The sequence below is a fragment of the Odocoileus virginianus genome, chromosome 7 (assembly GCF_023699985.2).
Source record: "Odocoileus virginianus isolate 20LAN1187 ecotype Illinois chromosome 7, Ovbor_1.2, whole genome shotgun sequence".
Taxonomy (NCBI): domain Eukaryota; kingdom Metazoa; phylum Chordata; class Mammalia; order Artiodactyla; family Cervidae; genus Odocoileus; species Odocoileus virginianus.
Window position 1 is genome coordinate 10,681,497 of NC_069680.1, and position 22,115 is coordinate 10,703,611.

The window sequence follows — 22,115 nt, forward strand, 5'->3', positions numbered from 1 at the left end:
CGATACTAGAATTATTTGGATGAGGTAATCTGCATAGCTTATACTTCAGGAATTGAGTCGGAGAAAAATAGCCAGACAGCCCATCATCATGCTGTCTTAATACTCACCATTTACCTCCTAGACTGTAAAAAGTGTCAGTAAAACAATCCTCTACTGCTTTAGTGTTGTGATATTTTAAAGTACGTTTATCAAGCATCTCCTATGTGCCAGAGCTTGGTCTGTAAAAATGAATGAAATGCAGTCTTGCCCTCAAGGAGTTCACCATTAACTGGAATGCAAACCAGATGATGTTTAGTGATTGAACAGGGAGTAAGATCTCCTTTCAGAAGAATCAGGTATCACTTCTCTTTGGAAGTAATGGATAAATTCTCAGGAGGCAATATCCAAGTAAGGACTTAAAACATGAAATAGATTTAACTGGGCACGAAGCAGTATGAGCAAAGGGACAAGAAGTGAGAATGAAAGGTCCATGTTGGGACTGGGAATTCCCAATGGCTAAGAGTATTATGCCTGTGAAACAAGAAAACCAGGCAGGTGGCATCTGCAGTATCTTTATCGTGCCGCACTGCTTACATTATCTTCAAATTTGTATCAAAAAAATTTAAAGTGTCACAATGCATCACTCTTCTTTTTTATTTTTCTTAGTCATTTAAAAGTACAAAAATATTCTTAGCTTATGGGTCATATGCAAACAGTGATAGGACATTTTAGGCCCATGGGGTGTAGTTTATAAACCCTTGCCTTAAATAAACTACTGCAAATTCCACCTACAAAAGAAAGATGAGTTAATTTTTTAATGGAAAATCATTGCTGCTTCTTTAGAGATATTTTCAAGACCAATACTTAGGCTGAATATGAGGTACTCAGGTACTTCTAAAGGTGGTGGGCTTTTAAGACAAATATAATTTTTCCTTCTTTTTCCCTAAGGCTTTAAGTTAAATGAATATCAAGGAGTCTCATACGTGAAATTAAACAAAGTTGGGTGACTGGAAGAGAGCCTGTCTTAGTCTGTTCAGACCTGTGAGAAAATACCATAGATTAAGTGATTTATAAACAACAGACATTTCTTTCTCATGGTTCTGTAGTCTAGGAAGCCTAAGATCAAAATGTCATAAGATCCAATATCTGGTGAGGGTCCCCGTCCTAATCATAGACTGGTGCCTTCTTGCTGTGTCCTCACGTGATGGAGAGGACAAGGGAGTATCATAGGTCACTTTCATAAGGGTACTGATGGCTTCTCTTGGTGATTGCAGCCATGAAATTAAAAGACGCTTGCTCCTTGGAAGGAAAGTTATGACCAACCTAGACAGCATATTAAAAAGCAGAGACATTACTTTGCCAACAAAGGTCTGTCTGGCCAAGGCTATGGTTTTTCCAGTGGTCATGTATGGATGTGAGAGTTGGACTGTGAAGAAAGCTGAGCGCCGAAAAATTGATGCTTTTGAACTGTGGTGTTGGAGAAGATTCTTGAGAGTCCCTTGGACTGCCAGGAGATCCAGCCAGTCCAAGCTAAAGGAGATCAGTCCTAGATGTTCATTGGAAGGACTGATGCTGAAGCTGAAACTCCAGTACTTTGGCCACCTGTGGCGAAGAGTTGACTCATTGGAAAAGACCCTGATGCTGGGACGGATTGGGGGCAGGAGGAGAAGGGGGTGACAGAGGATGAGATGGCTGGATGGCATCACCGACTCGATGGACATGAGTTTGAGTAAACTCCGGGAGTTGGTGATGGACAGGGAGGCCTGGCGTGCTGCGATTCATGGGGCCGCAAAGAGTCGGACACGACTGAGCGACTGAACTGAACTGAATGGCTTCTCTGGTGGCTCAGTCGGTAAAGAATCCATCTGCATTGTGGGACACCTGGGTTTGATCCTTGGGTTGGGAAGATCCCCTGGAGGAGGACATAGCAACCCACTCCAGTATTCTTGCCTGGAGAATCCCCACGGACAGAGAAGCCTGGAGGGCTATAGTCCACGGGGTTGCAAAGATTCGGACATGACTGAGCAATTAAGGACATATACATGCACTGAACGTCATTCATAAGGGCTCCGTCTTCACGATATAATTACCTCCTGAAAGCTTTGTCTCCTAACACCATCAATGCGGAGTTAGGTTTCAACATACAAACACTCAGATCATAGCAAATTTTATCCTACTTTAGGGATAATCATTTATATATCTAAGGACATATTTGCTATCAGCTGAAAAAATCATTCCCAAGTCATTTCTCTGCCAAAATGATAAAACTCCTGAGTCATTTAATCTACTACAGTAGCATAAAATGTTAGTAAAAAAATCCTAAATCATGACAGGTCAGAGGTAGATCTGGACATTATAACATCATCTCAAGCCATAGTCTGTTTGAAAGTTATATCCATGGAAAGGGCAGAAGTCAAAAAGTCCAGAGAAGTGACTTCTCAACACTTATGAGGTGGTGACCTGGTTCTAAAGATACATGCTCCCTCAACTCTAGCCATGCCTTTCCTCACCAGCTACCCTCTTATGTTCTTTTTAATCTTATTTCTTCTTTGTGGACAAGAAGGAGGTAAAGGGAACCATCAGTAAAAAGCCAAATCTATTCTTGGGAAATTTTCTATGTATTTACTTTATGTATACTTTATGTCCTCTGTGCAAAGCATAATCACTTAAGTCTGGATGACCCTGATTCAGAATATCCAGGGGAATAGTATACTGCTTTCTCCTACTGCCTTGAATAATCATACTGCAATCCTAAGTGGTGACCATCCAACTCATTCTGAATGAGTTCCACATATTGACTAGGGAAGCGAGATCAAGAAAATGACATAAACACTCACTTTTAACTCTAAAACATACAGAATGACCAAGGAAAAATCCCTTGAGTGTTTATTTAATCAAATTCTATTGTGAAGAGAGAAGACAAATCATTTAAAGTTGTGCATCGGCGTGTGTGCATAGGTGAGTACTCATGGCAGTGAAAGGATTCAGGTGAATAACTTCACCCTTTGGAAAAATCAGATTCCTTTGGCCAGCTTGAGACCAAGTACTTAGAGAGGACATTTCAAACTGGGGTGTCTAACCTGATATCAAAACACACCATGAGTTTTGATTCCAAATATCTTGGGCACTGAGATGATGAAGAAGGAAAGTACCATTCTAATCACAGCTTGTTGATTCAAGATCTGGAGAGTTTAAAATGGGTAGGAGTGGCCTTACCTCCTGCCCAGCCCCATTCTGTTTGCAAACTCTTAACCTTGCATAAAGACCTGGCTTAAATGTCATTTCCCCAAGACTTGCCTCCCACTCTCAGAAAAAAATTAATTGTCCCCAACTCATCCTTGCTCGCATAGCACTTTGCACTAAACTCTAATAGCTATTATGCACTTACCACACTAAATTGCTATTTATCTGTTTATGTGTCTGTCTATTTCCACAAGAATATGCACCCTCAAGGGTAAAGATCAGGTCTTATTTATCTTGTATTCCCAGCACTCAGTAGTGTGCTGACACATCAACCACTTAAAACATGTTTTAGGATTTTTATTATTAAAGAAATGCATGCCCATGTTAAAAATTCAAAATAGCATGGACTAGTATAGAAGAAAAGGTTAGAAGCTGCCTTTGTATCATCCAGACCATCAGTCCTATTTCCCAATGGGATCTAAGAGATTTTTCAAAGTATATAAACACTACATGCACCTCTTTCACTGCACACCCCAATCACCAGCATATTTGGCTCTAAAAGCTGTCCAGCATGCAAGATGGGCCGCTGCTAGCAACACGACCTGGCTGGGTGTGAAAACCTCCAGAGCAAAGGCCAGAGACATGCTGTCACTATAGTGGAAAATATACAGCCAGACTAGGTAGAAATTAGTTCCACATTATGAATTGAAAACAAGTTCTCTCTACTCAGGGCTTCCCTGTTTGCTCAGATGGTAAAGAAACTGTCTGCAATGCAGGAGACCCGGATTTGATCCCTGGGTTGGGAAGATCCCTGGAGAAGGGCATGGCAACCCACTCCAGTACTCTTGCCTGGAGAATCCCATGAACAGAGGAGCCTGATGGGCTACCATCCATGGCGTCATGAAGAGTCGGATGCTATTGAGAAACTTTCACTTTCACTACTTTTCTCTCTACTCACTGACATTTTTCCTCTCTTGTTTTGATCTCTAACTCTCTGACTTACTCTGTCTCTACGCCTTGGTTACAAGTCTGTCTTTGTCTCCTGTCTTCCTTTCTCAATCCAGTTTCACTGGCTCATTGCACGTTATCTTCTCTTTACAATCTTCTTTTGTCCACTTTTCCTGTCTGCGTCTTGCTCTCTGTCTCTCTCTGCCACTATCACGGTCTCGTACTCTCTCTTCCTCTCCCCTTATTCCTTCTCTTTTCCATCTCACTGCTTCCATTGTCTCTCAATCTCTTCCTCTTGCTTTCTTTGTCCTCTTTCCTCATTCTGGAGATCACTGTCCACTCATCTCTCACAATCAGCAAACATTCTCACTGTGGCCATAGAGCAGCATCTAGTAGTTCACTTTTAAGAGTGGAAACTTAAAGATACCAGTGCTGTGAATACAGAGATGACGAGATGCCCACAACTATGATGCATGCACTAATATAAACAAATATGATAGAGAGATGGAGCCCAAGATCAAGAAAGAGACTGAGATGCAAATTAAAAGGCATACTTCTTTACTGGAGACAAGAAGCTACTCAAATTTTCTGGAGGTATAGTCAGGTAGGTGAAATTACCTCCAGATCTCTCTGTCTGGAATCTACAAAGGGGACGATATGCAAATGGTCCTGAAACCCCTGCTGCTGCACAACTAGAAGAGAGGTGTGGAGTGATCCTGCAGCTTCGAACAAAAAAAGAAAAACCCTGGGTACCAGCTCCTTCCCAACAACAGTGACTGGAAGCAAATCAGGCAACTTGAAAGTGGGCTCTTTGTCTAGTTCAGTTTGCCTGGAATGCAATTCTGATGAGGCCAAGTTCACAAACTTGCTTGTTCTCTCCTGTTTTGTTTCTTTTTCTTTTTTTCATTTCTCAAATAACCTTTAAAAATAACTCAAGCGATGCACATTTATGGGAAAACAATAACACCAAAACTATGGACTAACAAAATCAGCCACAATCTGAGCGTTCATAATCGGAGGCGAGCATTTTGAACCATACCTTCCCCCTGTTTCTATTACACAAATGAAATTCTGTAAAGTATTGAGCCATTTCTAAGTATGTTTCTAGGATCTTGGGATGTATAAGGGGACAACACAGTCATTAAAAAAATAAAAAGAAACACTTTGTGGGGCTTACATCTGTTATTGTTGTTGTTTAGTCACTAAGTTGTGCCCGACTCTTTTGCAACCCCATGGACTGTAGCTCACCAGTCTCCGCTGCCCATGGGATTTCTCAGGCAAGAATACTGGAGCGGGTTGCCATTTCCTCCTCCAGGGGATCTTCCCGACCCAAGGATTGAACCTGCATTCCCTGCAATGGCAGGAGGATGCTTTACCACTGACTCACCTGAGAAGCACTTACATCTGTACTATTTTTTAATTTTAATTTTACATTTTCTTTTATTTCCCCTTTCTTATATTTTGTGGAACATTTATATATATATGTATATATATATATATGAGACACATAAGCAATCTTTTAATGGCTGAATATTCTACAACACTCATATGGAGGGTCGTGAGTTGTCTCTTCTAGGTGAAAGCCAGTTTTTCCCATGGAAATATCAAACAAAACAGCAAATATTTAGTAAGCTAGTTGTGATCTCATGATTCATAATAAAACTATATATATTTTGCCTCAGTCCCTATTTCTGACACAGAACTTCTAAAATTCCTGGATTTTCCTGTGATGAGATGTTAATGAGGTGACTCTGGACCACAACTAAGGGCGTAGGCTGATTGCCAAAATACTAACCATGTGATTAGAGGGTTGAAACTTTCAGTCCAACCCTCATGACCTCTGGGGAGGGGAAGGGGGCAGAAGTTTGAATCAATGCCCAGTGGCCAATGATTTCATTGTTCCTGTGTAATGAAACCTCCATAAAAACTAAGACAGGGTTCTAAGAGCTTCTGGGTTGGTGAAGAGTTGGAGATCAACGAGGGGAGTGTATTCAGCACAGGAAGGCCCCACACCCTTCCCCCTGCCTTGTCCTGGGCACCTCTGCCATCTACTGTCCCTGAGTTATATTCATTTATGATGAACTGGTGACCTAGCAAGTGAAAAGCTTCTCTGAGTTCTGTGAGCCACTCTAGCAAATTAATCAAACACAGGGAGGAAGTTGTTGAAGCCTCTCATCCATAGCCTGTCAGCCAGAAGTGCAGGTGGTCACCTGGACTTGGGGCTGACCCTGGAAGTGGGAAGTGTGGGGCATGGTCTTGTGGAACTGAGTCCTTAACCTGTGAAATCTGATGTGACCTCTGGGTAGACAGTGTCAGAATTAAAGCACTGGACATCCACCTGGTGTCAGAGAAACGCTTATTGGTGTATAAACAACCAACCTCCCACTCACACACTGGAGACTTGGACTGGAACCCTATAACAACTATCACGTGCAAATAGAGATGATGAAAGACACAACAAAAGAGTAGATGAGAGTCCTGGCCTCATTATAAGAAAATGGAACCAGAATAAAAAAACAAACAAACAAAAATGGAGAAACAGAAGCAATGAGCAACATATTACAAACATCTCTTAGCAAGTCATACTCAAACACTGTTAGTAATAGTACTAATACTAACAAAATAATGATGATAACAATAATAATAATAGGCAACCTTTATTGATTTCTTACTATATGGCAGATGCCACTTTCAGAATTTTTCTATCTGTTGTCTCTCTTAACCATCAAGAAACCATAGAGAAAGTACACCACCATTACTCCTATTAAACACGTGAGGCAACTAAGACACAAAGTTACAAAGCTAACCACCAGAGTTCAGGTATCTAGGAACAGGAATGGAAACCAATTATTAAATGCTATGTTATATTTACAACAATGTACTCTTTTAGCCACTTGTTTTGCCCAAGGGCATAGGGACATCCAGGAAAGAGAACGACATAGGATATATTCAGTGATAGAAACATCATCATCTGGCATAAAGGCACCATCTTTCTCTGCCTGGGGCACCTGTGCTGTGCCATTTTATCTCTCTCTTTCTCTTACAGAACCTTCCACCAGGTTCTCACCACTGGGGACATAATTTTCATTGAGTAGGTGATTAAAGTGTTGGACTTCAGCTCTCCCTGCAGAAAAGTAAAGCATACTGACCTGAGATTGTGCAGACAATGGAAGGGGTTCATAGACCACAAAACTCACACACAAATTTTAGGAAAATTATTTTCAAACTTCAGTGTTCCTAAGGGCGTCTGAAAAACATAGACTCCCAGCCCCCATCAGCAGATTCAAAAGCAGGTCCCAAAAAGATGAACTGAAAAACGCTGCCCTAGGTGCCGAAGGAGGGAGCCCATGGCTGCTCAGTTAAGAAATCGTCTGTCAATTCAGCAAAATGCGAGGCAGGGTAAACAGGGCTGCAGATAGGTTTCTAAGCAAAGTGACAACCGTGCCTAAAATAGCTTTTTCTCCCCTTGAATGATTCTAATCAAGAGTGCGTTTTGGAATGTGTAGAGATAGGGAAAGACCTTTTGCTTTTCACCTCCCCCTACAGGCCCTGGAGCAGGATCCACCGCCCACAGTTTTGTGCCTCAATAGGCTCTGCAAGTCTGATTAGGGGAAGACCACTGCAGGCATTAATTCACTGGCTTCAGGGCACAACATGATTAGTTGGTTGTCTGAAAACCTGATTCCTATTAGCACCTCCCTTAAAGACTGTTCAAGTTGTCCACACTGTCACTTGTGGGTCATCAGCCAGCAGGGAGAAACCAATCAGCACATCCAGACATCCTCCCGGATAACAAGGTAACACATATTAATAACCCCAGACAAGCCACTCCTGGGGACGGGATGAGTGGAGGGGAGGGCTTTGATTAAGCTCTATCATGGAGCAGCTTATTTCCAAGTAAAGTATATCAGGTCAGAGACCTCAGATCGGGGTGACATGAAGCACCCCAAAGTGGGGCACTCTTGCCAAGAGTTCTCCCACAGTTCTCTGCACTGACTTATGGCATTATCTCAAAAAGAAACTCAGAGGGAAACCCCAATGAAGGGACAGCATGATCAAACGGAAAAGGTTCTGGAGCCAGAAAGGGCAAAATCAAATTCTATCACTACCACCAACTTCGAATTGGGTGAACTCGGGCCAAATCGTTAAGCCTTGACTTCCTCAGCTTTAGAACAAGGATAATGATATCTAGTGCGTAAGACTGGTGTGAAGACCAAGTGAAATAACATGGCAATGCTCCAGAATGTACTTCCAGGGAATCTGGTCACTAAATTGGTGGTTATTTATGCTATTATGGCTAAGAATGATTTCTGTTATAATCAATACAGCTTATCTGGCTGCAGAGAGTCTCCCTATTATGTGGCAAACTCTCCTCTGCTCCCTTCTCCCACCTCAACCTCATCCCCACACCCAAAAGTTAGAAGCAGCAGGAAAGGCAATAGCTGGTAACTCCATTATAATCCTTGAGCTAATAAAACCCACTGGGGTCAACAAGGCACCCCTTCAGTTTGACTACCGCTGCTCTCCAAAGCTGAAGCTCTAGACTCCTTTGACTGAGACTATACTTAGTATTATTGTCAACTAGATTTCATAGGCATAAGGCAATTAAAGAAGGGGAAGAGATGGCTCTCCCCCTCTTCTCTGCAAGTGCCTGCTGCAATAAGCCCAGCGATAAGTAATCTCATATCTGAAGACCATTAGCACTGGAACACACATGGTAGACAGGCTATTACTGGAGACTTTACTTGCAAGAAAAGTCCCATCATCTCCCTCTAGGGTCCCTTTTAAAAGATTTAAACAGTGCCAAGAGCATGACTTTTGACCAGACCACTTGCTCTGAAGCCCAGGCCAAATAACTCAAATAGCTGAGCCTAGAACTCAGGAGTTCCATGGCCAATTCACACTTCACCCTGGGATGGCAACCACTGCAGACACAGGTGCGTGGGCTTGAGGGAAGCTGTGAAGCTAGGATGCAGCTGCGTCCTAACTCCTGGCTGTGGAAAGCCAGTGGCGTTCCAAGCCAAGAATCAGTTGTGCTGTGTGACAAAACATTTCTGACCCTCCGCTTCCACTAACAGACCCTCTTAATACCAACACCCTGCTTTCCCTCTTTGAGAAATGCGGATGATATTTGTCTTTTCTATCTCCGAGGACTGTTGCAAGAATGAAAACTGAAGTCATCAAAGTAATGTTTCCATCTTTGAAAACTGAGGCGTTTTGCACAGGAAAAGGGCTATCACCAATCTAAAGTGGTATAACAACATTCAGGAGTGCTATAGAAATAGACACAATATCTTTCATACACATGCAAAATTTCATGTAGGAGTTCCTGCAGAGCCTTTTTTTCCCCCCTACCTACATTTTAGAATAGGCGCTCTTCTTCCTTGCAAACCGTGCTCCATAAGAGTCCAGCTTTGTTTCTCTCCAATCACGGGACTGTTCCACCCATCCCGTAGGCGCGGAATGCGCACTCCTCCTCGGGAGTAACCAGGAGCCTGGTTCCACCTCACACTGACCACACCTATTCTCTGCTATCCCTTTGGCCACTTCAGGGATACCGTTTGGCTAGTTTCCCGTCTAGGACACACAGGTGCATTCACCAACCTTTCCAGCCAGAGATATATGACAGTAATTGAGACATAAACAAAGACAGGACAAATATTTTCCATACATTTAGTTAACAGAAGCTGTCAGGAAGCCAAATTAATTTATCTTCCAGGCAGCCCAGCCAGTGATATTTCTAATCAAGAAGTTAAAACAAACAAAAAAAAAGGTCTTTTGGTGAAAATCGCGTGTGAAAAATGTCAGGGTGAAAATGAAACAATGATGAATCCAGCTGAAATTTAATGTGCAAATAAGGGCAGTTATGCCCTCAAGTGACCATACAGGTTTTTATTAATATTTTCTATTTGGGCTTGGAATACAGCCAAACTCACTAGGAGATGAGTGTGTATATGCTTAAATCATGCTTTTGAAACTATTTCTAAGATTAAAATCGTAAACATAGTTTACATTTAACGTAGGTTAATTTCCTTGATGTAGATAGGAATTTTTACATCTCCACTCTCAAATTTACTCATGCCATTCATTCAGCTCAAAATATTCTTGTAATAATATCCGTCTTTTAATTAAAAATTTCTCTGCATTTTAAGGTTCGACTGAAGGACCTACTTTGCAACAAAGTTTGGAGATCACCCGAAACAGAAGATGCTTGCCTAACCTGTCTACCAACTCCTGCAGCACCTGACACCCCAGAGGACCCTTAGCTTTGGCTGCTCCTTCAGGGCATTCTTAGGGTAGCAGACTGAAAGCTCTCTGAGGGCAGGTATCATTTTTTCTGATCCTTATGCATCAATCCACATATGTTCCTACTATCAGTGCCTGACAAATATTAGGATTCAATGCATAGTCATAGAATTAAAAGTAAACATGATACTTTGTGTAATTTGTGAAAGCTTCTTACCTTAACGCTGCCATATGACAAGTCCACCATAAATATGAGCAACTACTAGTCTCTTAAATAAATAAGAAAATTGCATCAACTTCTCTACCCTAGCTTATGAGTTTCTGGGATCCTTCTTTAAAAGGATGTGGACATAATTTTCAAAGTCAACACTGATGTCAATTTACTCTAAAAAAAAAATCCCATTAAAACATCTTAAGGGATCTTTACTTTCCAATTTCACAATAGGTTGCAACTTTTTTGTTCAAAGATACTGTTGGCTCAGATGGTAAAGAATCCACCTGCAATGCAGGAGACCCAGATTTGATCCCTGGGTCACAAAGATCCCCTGGAGAAGGGAATGGCTACCCACTCCAGCATTCTTCCTGGAGGATTCCACGACAGAGGAGCCTGGCACGCTACAGTCCATGGATTGCAGAATCAGACACAGCTGTATGACTAACACTTTTACTTTCACCAAGAGTCTTAACCTGAAGATATGATTTAGTAAACTGACTAAACTATATTTTGCTGCAAATCTACATTGAAATGAATGCCTGCTTGGGTCTCAAATGCCTTAATTTCCTATTAAAGATATGCATATAAACCACAGAGAGAGGAAGAATCTTGTGAAATAAAAGGCATGCTCATTCACAGGTCAAGAGTATAGCTCCGTGTGTCATTTCTGAATCCTGAATACTCCCGAGGCACTTTATTTAGATGTAGAAGGTGCAAAATACCTACAGATTGACAAAATTTTTTAATTGGATTATGATCTGTAAGGGATTTCAGTGATGTTATGGTATATTCATGTCATTTTACAGAGGATAAAATTGAGGCTACAAAAGTTTGATAGACTATCAGGACATATCTAACTTTTGTGTAGAGCCAAGACTATAACCCAGGGGTCTTAATTACCAAGAGAGATGTATTTCTGCTACACAAAATAAGAAGTACCATTTATTGAGCACTTGCTATGTACTGCCTCTTTGTGTAAGTGATATCAAATATTCAGGGGAAAAAAAAAAAAGATGTGCCCTCCCCATATTATAGTTGAGAAAATAGAAGCTCAAAGAATTTAAGGGTCTTGCTCAAAGCAGCATGCTGGGTCACTAGACAGCTAACATTCAAACTCAACTCTGCTTCCAAACCCACTGCCTTCCATGTCACACCACATTAACACCCATTAACAAAATAAAGTACTGATGAGAGAAGAAGGTATTATGTGGCTTGCTAGAGAAATAAAAAATCCTTTTATCATTTCACTCTAGAAAAAAAAAGTTTAAAAAATTACATGAAAGTATATAGTCAAATGAAGTATTCATAAGCAACCTCTCTATAAAATCAGATTTGTAATTAACTTAGAAAAGGAATCTATTCTTGAAGAACACCAGATCTGAAAGCTGAATGATGGCACATTACCTCGTGCTCAATGAATCACCAGGTGCGGATCCCATGTCTCAGTAAAGATGAAGATGTGGGCGGATAAGAGAACAGCCAAATCACTACTTTAAGGTAAAGAATGCAATGTGACAGGCACAGGTTATACAGTCCTTGCTTTCCTACAAAGAGATGGAGTTTCCAGGTAAGACTATGCCTTCCTCCACCATCATGTGAAATCTGTCCCAGACAGATGTCTTTAAAATACAGATCTCCAAGGGTCTGGGTTTTTCTACCCCACCTTAACATCTCTAAGACAAGTCATTCTGTGGGATTTTGAAGTCAGATCACCCTGGGAGTCAGTGTCTGTTTTGCCACTGAACTGTTATATCTTCTTAGCAAATCATTTAACCTTCTGAAGCCTCAGTTTCCTCACTAATGCAATGAAGATAATAATACCTACTCATAAAATTTTTGGGAAAATTAAATGAAATGATGAATGTCAGGCATCTACCCCAAAACCTGACTCAAGTTGGAACTCAGTTTACTCACTAAGGATGGATGGTAAATGTCAAGTCCCAGGACAACAAAAGGCAAAAAAGTATATAAAAACCAACCAGATCATCATTCACTATGATAAATGCAGTATTAAAAATATCATAATAGCAAAATATGTCAAGTAAAAGCCTCTATTAACAAATCCTGTAACACTATTTTTAGTGAGAAAAGGACAAGAGAGTGAACTGAAATATTCAAATTGACTCCAGCATAAAAATATGAAAAAGAGATATTAACACTTGACACCTGCCTCAGGGATATTGTAAGGATTAATGAGTACAGAACTTTGAAATTCCTTGGATATAAAGAATAAATACATCCCCACCATACATATGTATAGATAAATATATATTTTAACAAACTAAGAACTGCTCTGTAAATTTAGATCAGGGCACAGCATGCCTCGGATGAGTAGGGTAGGAACAATATGTTCTTGCTTACGACACCAAGCTCATGACAAATGATTCATACCCAGCACCTTTCATGCCAAAAGATCCCCCCAGGTGTTCTAACAACTTCATCAACACTTTTCATCAAGCTAGACTGCAGCACAGAGGAATCACATCACACCCACAGATGAGGCAAAACAGTCATATCTTTACCCAACTGCACAAGTCCAACAGAGGAGGGGGCAGGAAGGAGAAGGGAAAGAGTTGCAAGAAGGATCCAGAATTCTTCACAAGTTTGACAGGCAGCCTATAATTACCATACATTTACACCTTTAATGCAGGTGCTATTGTCATCAGAAGCCGTACTTAGCAAAGACTTTTAGCTAAAGGTGAGGCAGGTTCAGAGGATGTGTATTGCCCCTGGCCCTGAATGGGTTGGGGGTGGATCCATAAGGTATGACAGTTAAAGGAGAAGAAAATGAGAGCCCCCTCCCGCCACTGCTGTCCTCAGAGTTAGGTTAGTGGATTTCTTCCTCTGGGGGAACGCGCAAAGCCATGAGATGAGAGTTACAAAGATGTATACACTACTTTACAGTCACGACGCCCTCTTAAGTATATCCTGGCACATAATTCTCAGTAATGAATCTGACAGGCATCCTCCCCTCCTGTTTTAGACATGAGGGAATCCACACTCAGGCAATCAGCTTGTCAGGATCAAACCACGAAAAGGCAGAACTAGAACTCAGGTCTCCACTCTGCTTTTCACATCACAAAGTTGCCCAGAAAAGTTTCTTTCCACCTTCCTTACTTTCAAAAATATTTTAAACTTTCTTTCTCCTATGAATCTGGGATGGCTTTGTGGAAGATCCTGATAAAACACTGTTTCTCTTCCTCTACTACCTATATGTATACACTGAGAAAAAAACTACAACAATTTGCATGTAAGTGGGCAGGGATGGAAGGTGTGACCTTGTAGAATGAAGACTTAGGATAGAGATCTCATTAGTTTAATGATTTCAATGCTCCAACTTTTAGCACTTTATTTCCTACATCATCTCCGACTTCTTTACATGTCACCCATCCAAGCCTTGACCCATAAGCCTGACTGGGTTTATAAGCACCATTTAAAAAGGGCCAGCAGGGCTTGGCAGCATTTCTTAAATGGTGTCTAAAATTTGCCAAAGATGTACTCTCCTTTTCTTGCTCTTTCCAAGATCTTTCAAGAGGTGAACTAAAGTAGAGGTCTAATGAGTGAGTGATATTTTACAGCTTGAATTACATTAAAAGCCAGAAATATTTTGAGTCCAAGGTCCTTTACTTCTTGATACAAGATCTAATATGTCTGATGTGTTTAAAATCTCGTCTTAAAGCTGAGGGCTTTGAGTTAATCACTTAAAACAGAGCAAAAGTTATTTAATCAGTTTAAGAAGATTCAAGTTCAAATTGGGGGATTAATTTTAGTGATTATGATATGAAAGATATGACAGTTAAGGTAAGGAATGAGGGCAAGGGTCTCCAGACCTTGAATGAAAATAATTTCAGTTTCAATTATTTGATTAAACCAGTACTGGGCACATAGCTTTCATCATAAAGGCTAAACTGTAGGGAAAGCCGTGCTGATATTCTCAGAGATATGATACAAAATATTATTTATCACAATTTGCTTTAATACAATTTATGTCTATGTACCCAAGAAATCCATAATGATAGGTTCTTATTTTAAAATGTTCACAACTCTCATTAAAAAAGCTGACAATGAACACGATTTACTAAAGTGGCACTTCCCTGGGAAGGTTTCTGGCAATTACATCACAACTTAAAACATTTTGAAATGTACCAGGATGCACAGCTTGTGCCTAGTACAAATACCACAATCTCGGTAATCCAATAGAAGCTGAAACTTTGATTTTTCTTTTTCATTTTACTGTCCTTGGTTGCTATGTTCTTGTCTGCTTAACAGCAACATAGGGAAGTTTCCATACTTTTAAATCACCTACAGTTATTACCTCCAAAGCTCGCTCTTAACTATTTCAGCTCCTTGAAGTTTCTAGGTGCAGTTTAAGTTGGAATAGTTCCCTCAGATTCCACATATTCAGGTTTTTCCAAACATCTAAAACCTTCCCTGACTTGGCCGCAGCTCATGGACTTGCAATCAAGCTCCCCTCCCAAGTATCAGCCTCCTGGAAATCCAGCAATCCCTCTCCTTCCTTAACAAGGCAAGAGTGAAGTCTTTATTCGTGCTCTTCACTACAGGAGGTCAGGCAATGGAGGAGAACAGGGAGTTGTTGTCACAGAGATATATCTGATCTTCCTGGGACCGATCAAGTCAGAGAACAACCACTCATTCACAGACTGGAAAGCCCCAGCTCTCCAAACACACTGGCTGATGCTGTTAGAAGATGCTGGAGAGTTCCCGTCCTGAAACTTGCATCCACTTGGTCCCCAGAAACAGAATGCATTAAGGGCAGCTCATTATCCACTGAATTTCTTTTCCATGCTAGGAAGAAGGGGTTAGGAGATCTGCACAAAAATAAAATTAAAAGGCTACAAATAAAGACTTAAAAAGAAATCTTACTTGCTCTCATCCTTAAGTCTAGCAAGTAAAAGAAAAGTCACTTGAGGGAACAGGAGGTTGCCTGGAAATTTAACCCTTTCATTTCCGCATTCAGAATACTTTAACCCCCTCTGTTTGCCTTGTCTTGGCTCCATCCTACACCATTGAGACCAAAGAAACGGGAAACAGGGATCTGCCTGCCCTGTGAGAAGCTTTGTTAGAGGTTTGGAGAGGACTCCGGTGTTGCTGGGAAAGGGGTGGGGGTAACTACCTAGTTGGTGGCATTTAACTCCTTGGGGAGAAGGGCAGGGAAGACTAATTTGCAGCATCTTTCAAGTCCCCAAACCCCATGTCCCCAAATTCTCCATCAGATCACACAGCTGACTTTAACCCTTTCCCTCTTCACCCCTTCGCCCTCAGTCCCATTTTACTCACGCTGCTGTTGTGGCCAGACCAGTGGACCATGGCTTGGTTGTGTGCCGAGTCGCCCGTCAGCGCGAACGTGGTGCTGGTCAGTCTCAGCTCCTCCAGCCGGAAGCGAGTGGCTTTGTCCGGGTCCCGCTCCAGAGCCCCAGGCTCCTGCTGCCCTCCGTCCCTTGGCACTCCCCGAGGGTTTCTACTCGTCCCCTCTCCTCGCTCAGCCTGCTCTTGATCCTCTCCACTCCGTCTCTTCCGGCCAGAGCGTGGAGCGACCGCCACCGACGCCCCCGTGCCCGGGGCCCGCTCCAGGGACAGCGCTCGGTCTCCGGGGGCCACTGCGAACAGGGGTCTTCCGAGTTGGGGCAGGGGCGCAGCAGGAGCTCTGCCTCGCGGTCCCCCGTGAGGAAGCACCCCTGGGGTCGGAGCCCAGCGTGGAGCCGCGCTGGGATGCCGCGGGGGACAACAGGAGCCGCCGCCGCAGGAGCCCGGGGCGCAGAGGACCAAGAGCCCCGCGCCCGCGAGGAGCGCGCTCAGCCCGGCTGGGCAGCCGCCGGCGGCGCCAACTTTTCCCATCGCGGGAGCGGAGAGGAGTGGAGAAGGGGTCCCGGACCAGAGGCGGCGGTGCGGGGCTCTCAGCTGGCTGGCTGCGAGGGGCAGGCGCTCAGGACCCCAACTCCATCCAAGTTGGGCCGCGGTGGGGGCGGGCCGTGGCGGCGCGAGGCAGGTGGCGGCCGCTTGCTCCGGCTGGGTTGGTGCCGAGCACGGGTTCGGACAGAGCGAGCCGCCGCCACGCGGGGGTGGAGCCGAACTGAAGTCGCGGGCGGAGCGGGCGCTGGCGCGCGACGCGGGAGGAAGGGTGGGCGCTGCCGGGGCTCGGAGCGCCGCGTCCCGCTCCCGAGCTGCGCCGCGCGCGGGTGGCTGCGGGGACTGGGTGAGCCGCCGCGCCGCCGCCGCCCGCTCCTCGCCTCCGCGCGCTCTGCGCGCCCGCAGCCGCCGGGCTCTGCGCTGAGCCCGAGCGCCCCTCCCGTGGGGGTGGCCAGCGGAGGGGTCACTGTGTGGGGATTTCCTATTCCTGTTTTATTGTTTCTGTCAGCCTCTGTGGCTGTTTCTTTCTTTTTAAAATCCCCCTCTCTGGTCATTTTCAGTTTGGAGAATAGGGATGAGTTGGCTTCTCCTCTTCTTAGTCTCAGCGAGTTGGCATCTTGACCTTACCTTGCGAACAGTGTGTGTCCCAGCATTAGCGGAGAATGATGTAATTAAAATATCGCCGGTGTGTGATGTGTGTGTGTGTGTGTGTGTTTGTAGTCTGAGGGATTTTTTCATCAATTATCACTCTTAGATTCCTTCCTTGACCTCCTAAAGCACTCACTGTATTTGAACCCAAGCTTACTGTATTTTGTGGACTATACCTTGGTTTCCTTAGAAGACTGCACACTCATTGAGGGCAGGAAGACTATGTTGTGTGCAACTTGGAAGAAGTATCCAGTTCGTTGTTGCCTTTTATCTTTAGTACTCGACACAGTGTCCTATATGGTAGGAAATCTGTCTGTCATTAATTCAATAAATACTTATTGTAAGATAGGTTTCCCAGGTGGCTCAGTGGTAAAGAATCTTCCTGCCAATGCAGGAGATACAGGTTAGAATCGTAGGTGGGGAAGATCCCCTGGAGAAGGGAGTGGCAACCGACTCCAGTATTCCTGCCTGGAAAATCCCATAGACAGGAGCCCGGCAGGCTACAGTCCATGTGGTCACAAAGAGTGGGACATGACTGAGCACATTTACTGTAAGTCTGTTATATACAGTTCTGTGTGCAGATGCATACGGGAAAGGAAGCATGGTGCTCCATCTTTCCTGTGGCATTAGTGCCTAACCCAGAGCTATTAACACAGGCCTTTAGATTCCTAATAGCAAACTTCATGTGGATGCTGGATGCTCTGCCATTAGTTTGCTGTGGAATCTCAAACAAGCAGTATTCGCTCAGCTTCCCAGGTTTAAAACAAAGTTGTTGCATTAGATGACCTTTAAAAATCCTTTCACTCCTAAAATTCCATAATTGTATGATTATATGGTCTGCCCTGCCTAGCTCCCCTGCTACTATTCAAAAGTTCATATGAAGATTTATAGTAGGTGAATGGGCTTTGAAAATTACAAAGAATTTCTCAAAAATCCAGGCCATTTTCAAACAGAAAGTTGCTTCTAAGGGTTGAAATACCTTCTCATGTCTTTGTAGTCTTCATGAGCCTGATAATACTTTCTTATCACATGGTAGCTATTAAATTATTCCATGAATATTTACTGATTGAATAAATGAATCCCACAATAAAACAGTACAATTTCCAATTTCTCATTATATGTTTGTTCATTTTCATATTTGCAAAGTTAACCTCACTGAAAAATCTGAATCCCGGGTTTGTGATGGGAAAACCAAATTTGAAAGTAACAAAATGATCATTATTCTTCAATTAATAATACCCTTTAATTCTGTCTAAGCGGAATTTCTCTTCTTCCAAGTCAGAGATGTGCTACAAAACAGTTCAAGTGATTGTTCTCATGATCAATCCAAGAAATGTGCCAATACAAAAAGCACAGTTTCCTCAGCCATTAAAATTGCATACTTAAAAGAACAATGGAGTGTCCTGTTTGCCATTACAGGAGACACAAGCTGTTCTTCCAAAACCACCACTACTACCCAAACCTGAGTCCTCCTAAAAAAGGACTACTGGCGGATGAAGTGAGCCATAGGTTCTCCTACCTCTTAAATTGCAAGTGTTGTTTGTCGAAACCCAGAGCAGTTGTTTTCCTCTCCTCAGAAAGGTTTTCAAAGTTTTGCAGGAGCCTTGGCTTAATGCCTTCTTTCTATGCCCTTTCTTGCCCTAGTACCTCCTTTCCAATCTGTGAGAATTCCTCCAAGAGAGAAAAACCAGATTAAAGCCTCAGAACCCAAATGAACTCCCATCGAAATATAGGACTGGAAAAAGCAAAGTAAATTAGTGGATTCACCTTTTCTGGTTTTACTCTATTATTACCCTACCAAAATTTAGATTGTTTTGGTTTCAAAACGAAGTTCTTCCTGTCAAGTAAAGCTGACATTTCGTCCTCAAGGAGTTTACAATGCTCATCTTTTCAGACACCTACTACAATAATCTCTTTAATGTGAGAGCATTTTAATTCATTTGCTGAGAATTTATAGAGACAGGCACTTTTTTAATGCCTGACTTTAATCATCCATTTGTGACAAAGTTTACACAGATGTAGAAGAAATTGACTTTAACTATTTTTTTTTTATAAATTCATTTTCTTATGACTGATCATAGGGGACTTTTGCCAACAAGCAGAAAGGGAAAGTACCAGTAACTCCCTAAACTATTGTGCTTTTCTAGAGGACTCAAGAAATAGGCTACTCATGGAGGAAAGTGAGCTAGTCTACTTCAAGGTGTTTGCAACCCAGCAACCCAACAAGCAACCCAACAGGTTTTATTAATATGATCTACTAAGAATGGGTCATTTGTTAGGAAAATAGTTGATATCAAAGGTCAGTAGAGTGTAGATCTATAATTCCAATGAGGAGTCTTTTTCATCATGCATATGAAAAATATGCCGCCACCTACTGCAAGTTACCATCATTGGTAATAGCCTGGGCTAGTCCAATAGTCTCCATGTTAGTCTCCCTACTTGAAGATTTCTTTGCTCCGTCTTTTCTCTACAACAGTCATCTCCGAAGTGGGGTACAAGGACCAAAGGGGCACCACAAGGTGATTCATTTGTGTGCAGGAAATAGACTAGTTAAATTTAATTACTGATTAACATAAATATTTATGTTATTTATATATTCCTATCTCTATCTGTTGAGGGAGAGAGGGAGAGAATATGAACATATAAATAAACATTTTGGAGTCACATGCTGATTGGTGTACATGATAAAAAAATTTAGATGCCTTGCCCTACAAAGCAGCAAAAGTGGTCTCTCAAAAGCATAAAAAATATATCATTCATTGCCGGTATGTGAAACCTTTCAGTGACTGACTTTTTCAAACAGACTACCTATACTCCTCTCCACGGTCCACCTGGTCAGCATGAGCTGGGTTCTGCCCATTCCTCAGTCACGTTAGACAGCACTCTCCCTCCACATGATTAAGCCATTCTGGAAATCCTTTCCTCCCATGTGCCAAAGTATTTTGTGTTGTTTTTTTTTGTTTTTAACTCACGACCTTTACAAATGCTGTCCCACCTACCTGAGGGCAGCGTTCCACATGACCCTCATTCACACGCTGACCCCTTTGAAAACTTCACTTTACATGTACTTCCTTACACTTTCCCTGACTCCCTAAACTAAGGAGAAATTCCTCCACATTTTCTGCATCAATACATTCTTAGTTCCTTCTTAGCATGCTGCAGGCTTCGATTATTTTACTTGAGTGTTTCTTTGTCAATACTTCTGCCAAAAGCTACAGGTGGACGTGGACCATGTCTCCTCTATTCTTTCTCTTCCCAAAGCCTCCTTTGGTACCTGGCTCATGGAAGCGTGCAGTGAATAACTGGCTAGCAATGCAGCAACTAATGTAACAGCCTTAGTTTCACAACGACTAAGAGTTAACATTCTAGGAATCAGGTGCACCCATGTGCTGGAGACCATGTTAAGGATTTTACACGCAACTTCCCATTGGTTTTCTACAAAATTTGTCTCAGCTGAGTGAGTACTATCATTGTTCCCACTGTAAGGGTTATGTTAAATAACTATATGCAGTCACATGACAATTTCATGCAAGGCAAGGCTTCAACCCAGGCATCTTATTCCTAATGTGTTCTTGACTCTAATTTTCTTGAAGAGATCTCTCATCTTTCCCCTTCTACTTTTTTCCTCTATTTCTTTGCATTGATCACTGAGGAAGGCTTTCTTATCTCTCCTAGCTATTCTTTGGAACTCTGCATTCAAATGGGTATAGCTTTCCTTTTCTCGGTATATCTCTTTAAATAAACTTACTTAGTCACAGTCCACATTCCATGTTTCCTTTATTTCACACTTAGTATGACTATTTAAATGGGAATATATGTATATATATATGGATATATGAGTTCACAAAATGACAGTGATATTATTTCATACATTTTGTTCTTACTCCAAGTCCAAATAATAACAGGTAACATTTATCAGGGCTTCCCTGGTGGCAATTTACTATTTGTCAGGCACTCTAGCACTTTGAATAATTTTTTAGTAATGTGGAGCAATTAGTTTTGGAAAAAAGTGAGTGAGTTTATTTAGGCTGAAAGGAAAATGTGTATTCTCCAATTTATATCACCTTTTATTTGGTTAAGGGGTGGGGGGTAATGTTATGCACCACGCGGTCACAGCCACACACACCTTAAATGAACTCAGTGGTATATTCACTATGAAAGAACCTACTTCACTGACCTCTGTAACTGTTACATTGGCTTCTATTTTTCCCTTTTCCTAGGTCTCTCTGTGTCTGATGAACACCTTGGCTTTGGCTGCACTAAATCACATTATATGTCTCATCATTAGAACAATGTCTTTTAATAGCTCTCAAAATACTTGGCTCCCCTTGGATACCATTGAGACAAGGTGTCTTACATTTCAGATCAATTTCACGAAGAACCATAGAAAGAAAACTGGGGAGGATAATATGCAGACTTTCCTTATTGCTTGCCAAGGGAATGATGGGATTTTTTTTTTTATAACTGCCCTTTAAAATATATTCAGGTAACAACAAGTACTGGCATAGCTCTGAATTCAGTAATTGTGTTTCTTCTCATAGACCCAATCTAGTGGCTATAACAGAAGAGCTTAAGCCCTCTTATCTATAAAAATAGGTCTAAGATTATCTACTTGACTCATAAGGGTGCTGTGAAATTTAATTCAACTTCTTACACTTCTTGGAGATAACAATACTGCCTTGTATTTATGTAACACTTATCAGACTTCTAAACAGTTTTTTTTTTTTTTTCTCCTACTTTAATAAATCTTGCAGCAGCTCCAAAAGATAGGTAGGGGGCAGTTTTTGCCTGCATCTTACAGAATATAAAGAAATCTATCCAAGGTCATAGAGTTAGAGAAAAAAAAAATTAGAACTAAATTTTGCTATCCTTTGTCCCTCCAAAACCTCTCCCAATTTTTATATATGTATGAATTAAAATTATACATTGTTTTATTTAGCGATTATGCACATTTCTTACACAATCATTTCAGGTTTCAAAAAATAGCTTGTATAGTTAAAGAGGAATAGAAATGCATAAAATAATATCA

The 22,115-nt window shown here is 41.9% G+C and overlaps 1 protein-coding gene across 5 annotated transcripts in view; it reads right to left on the minus strand.

Annotated features, from left to right (window-relative positions):
- The window catches only part of SORCS1 (sortilin related VPS10 domain containing receptor 1), a 575,199-nt gene extending 558,428 nt beyond the window's left edge, over positions 1-16,771 (minus strand). For all 5 annotated transcript variants that reach the window (XM_070470144.1, XM_020883904.2, XM_020883901.2 and 2 more), the window contains exon 1: positions 15,869-16,771. In XM_070470144.1, coding sequence (XP_070326245.1) covers positions 15,869-16,426 — 558 coding nt within the window. In that variant the 5' untranslated portion in view covers positions 16,427-16,771. The remainder of the gene's footprint in view (positions 1-15,868) is intronic.
- Between the last annotated feature and the right edge of the window lie 5,344 nt (positions 16,772-22,115).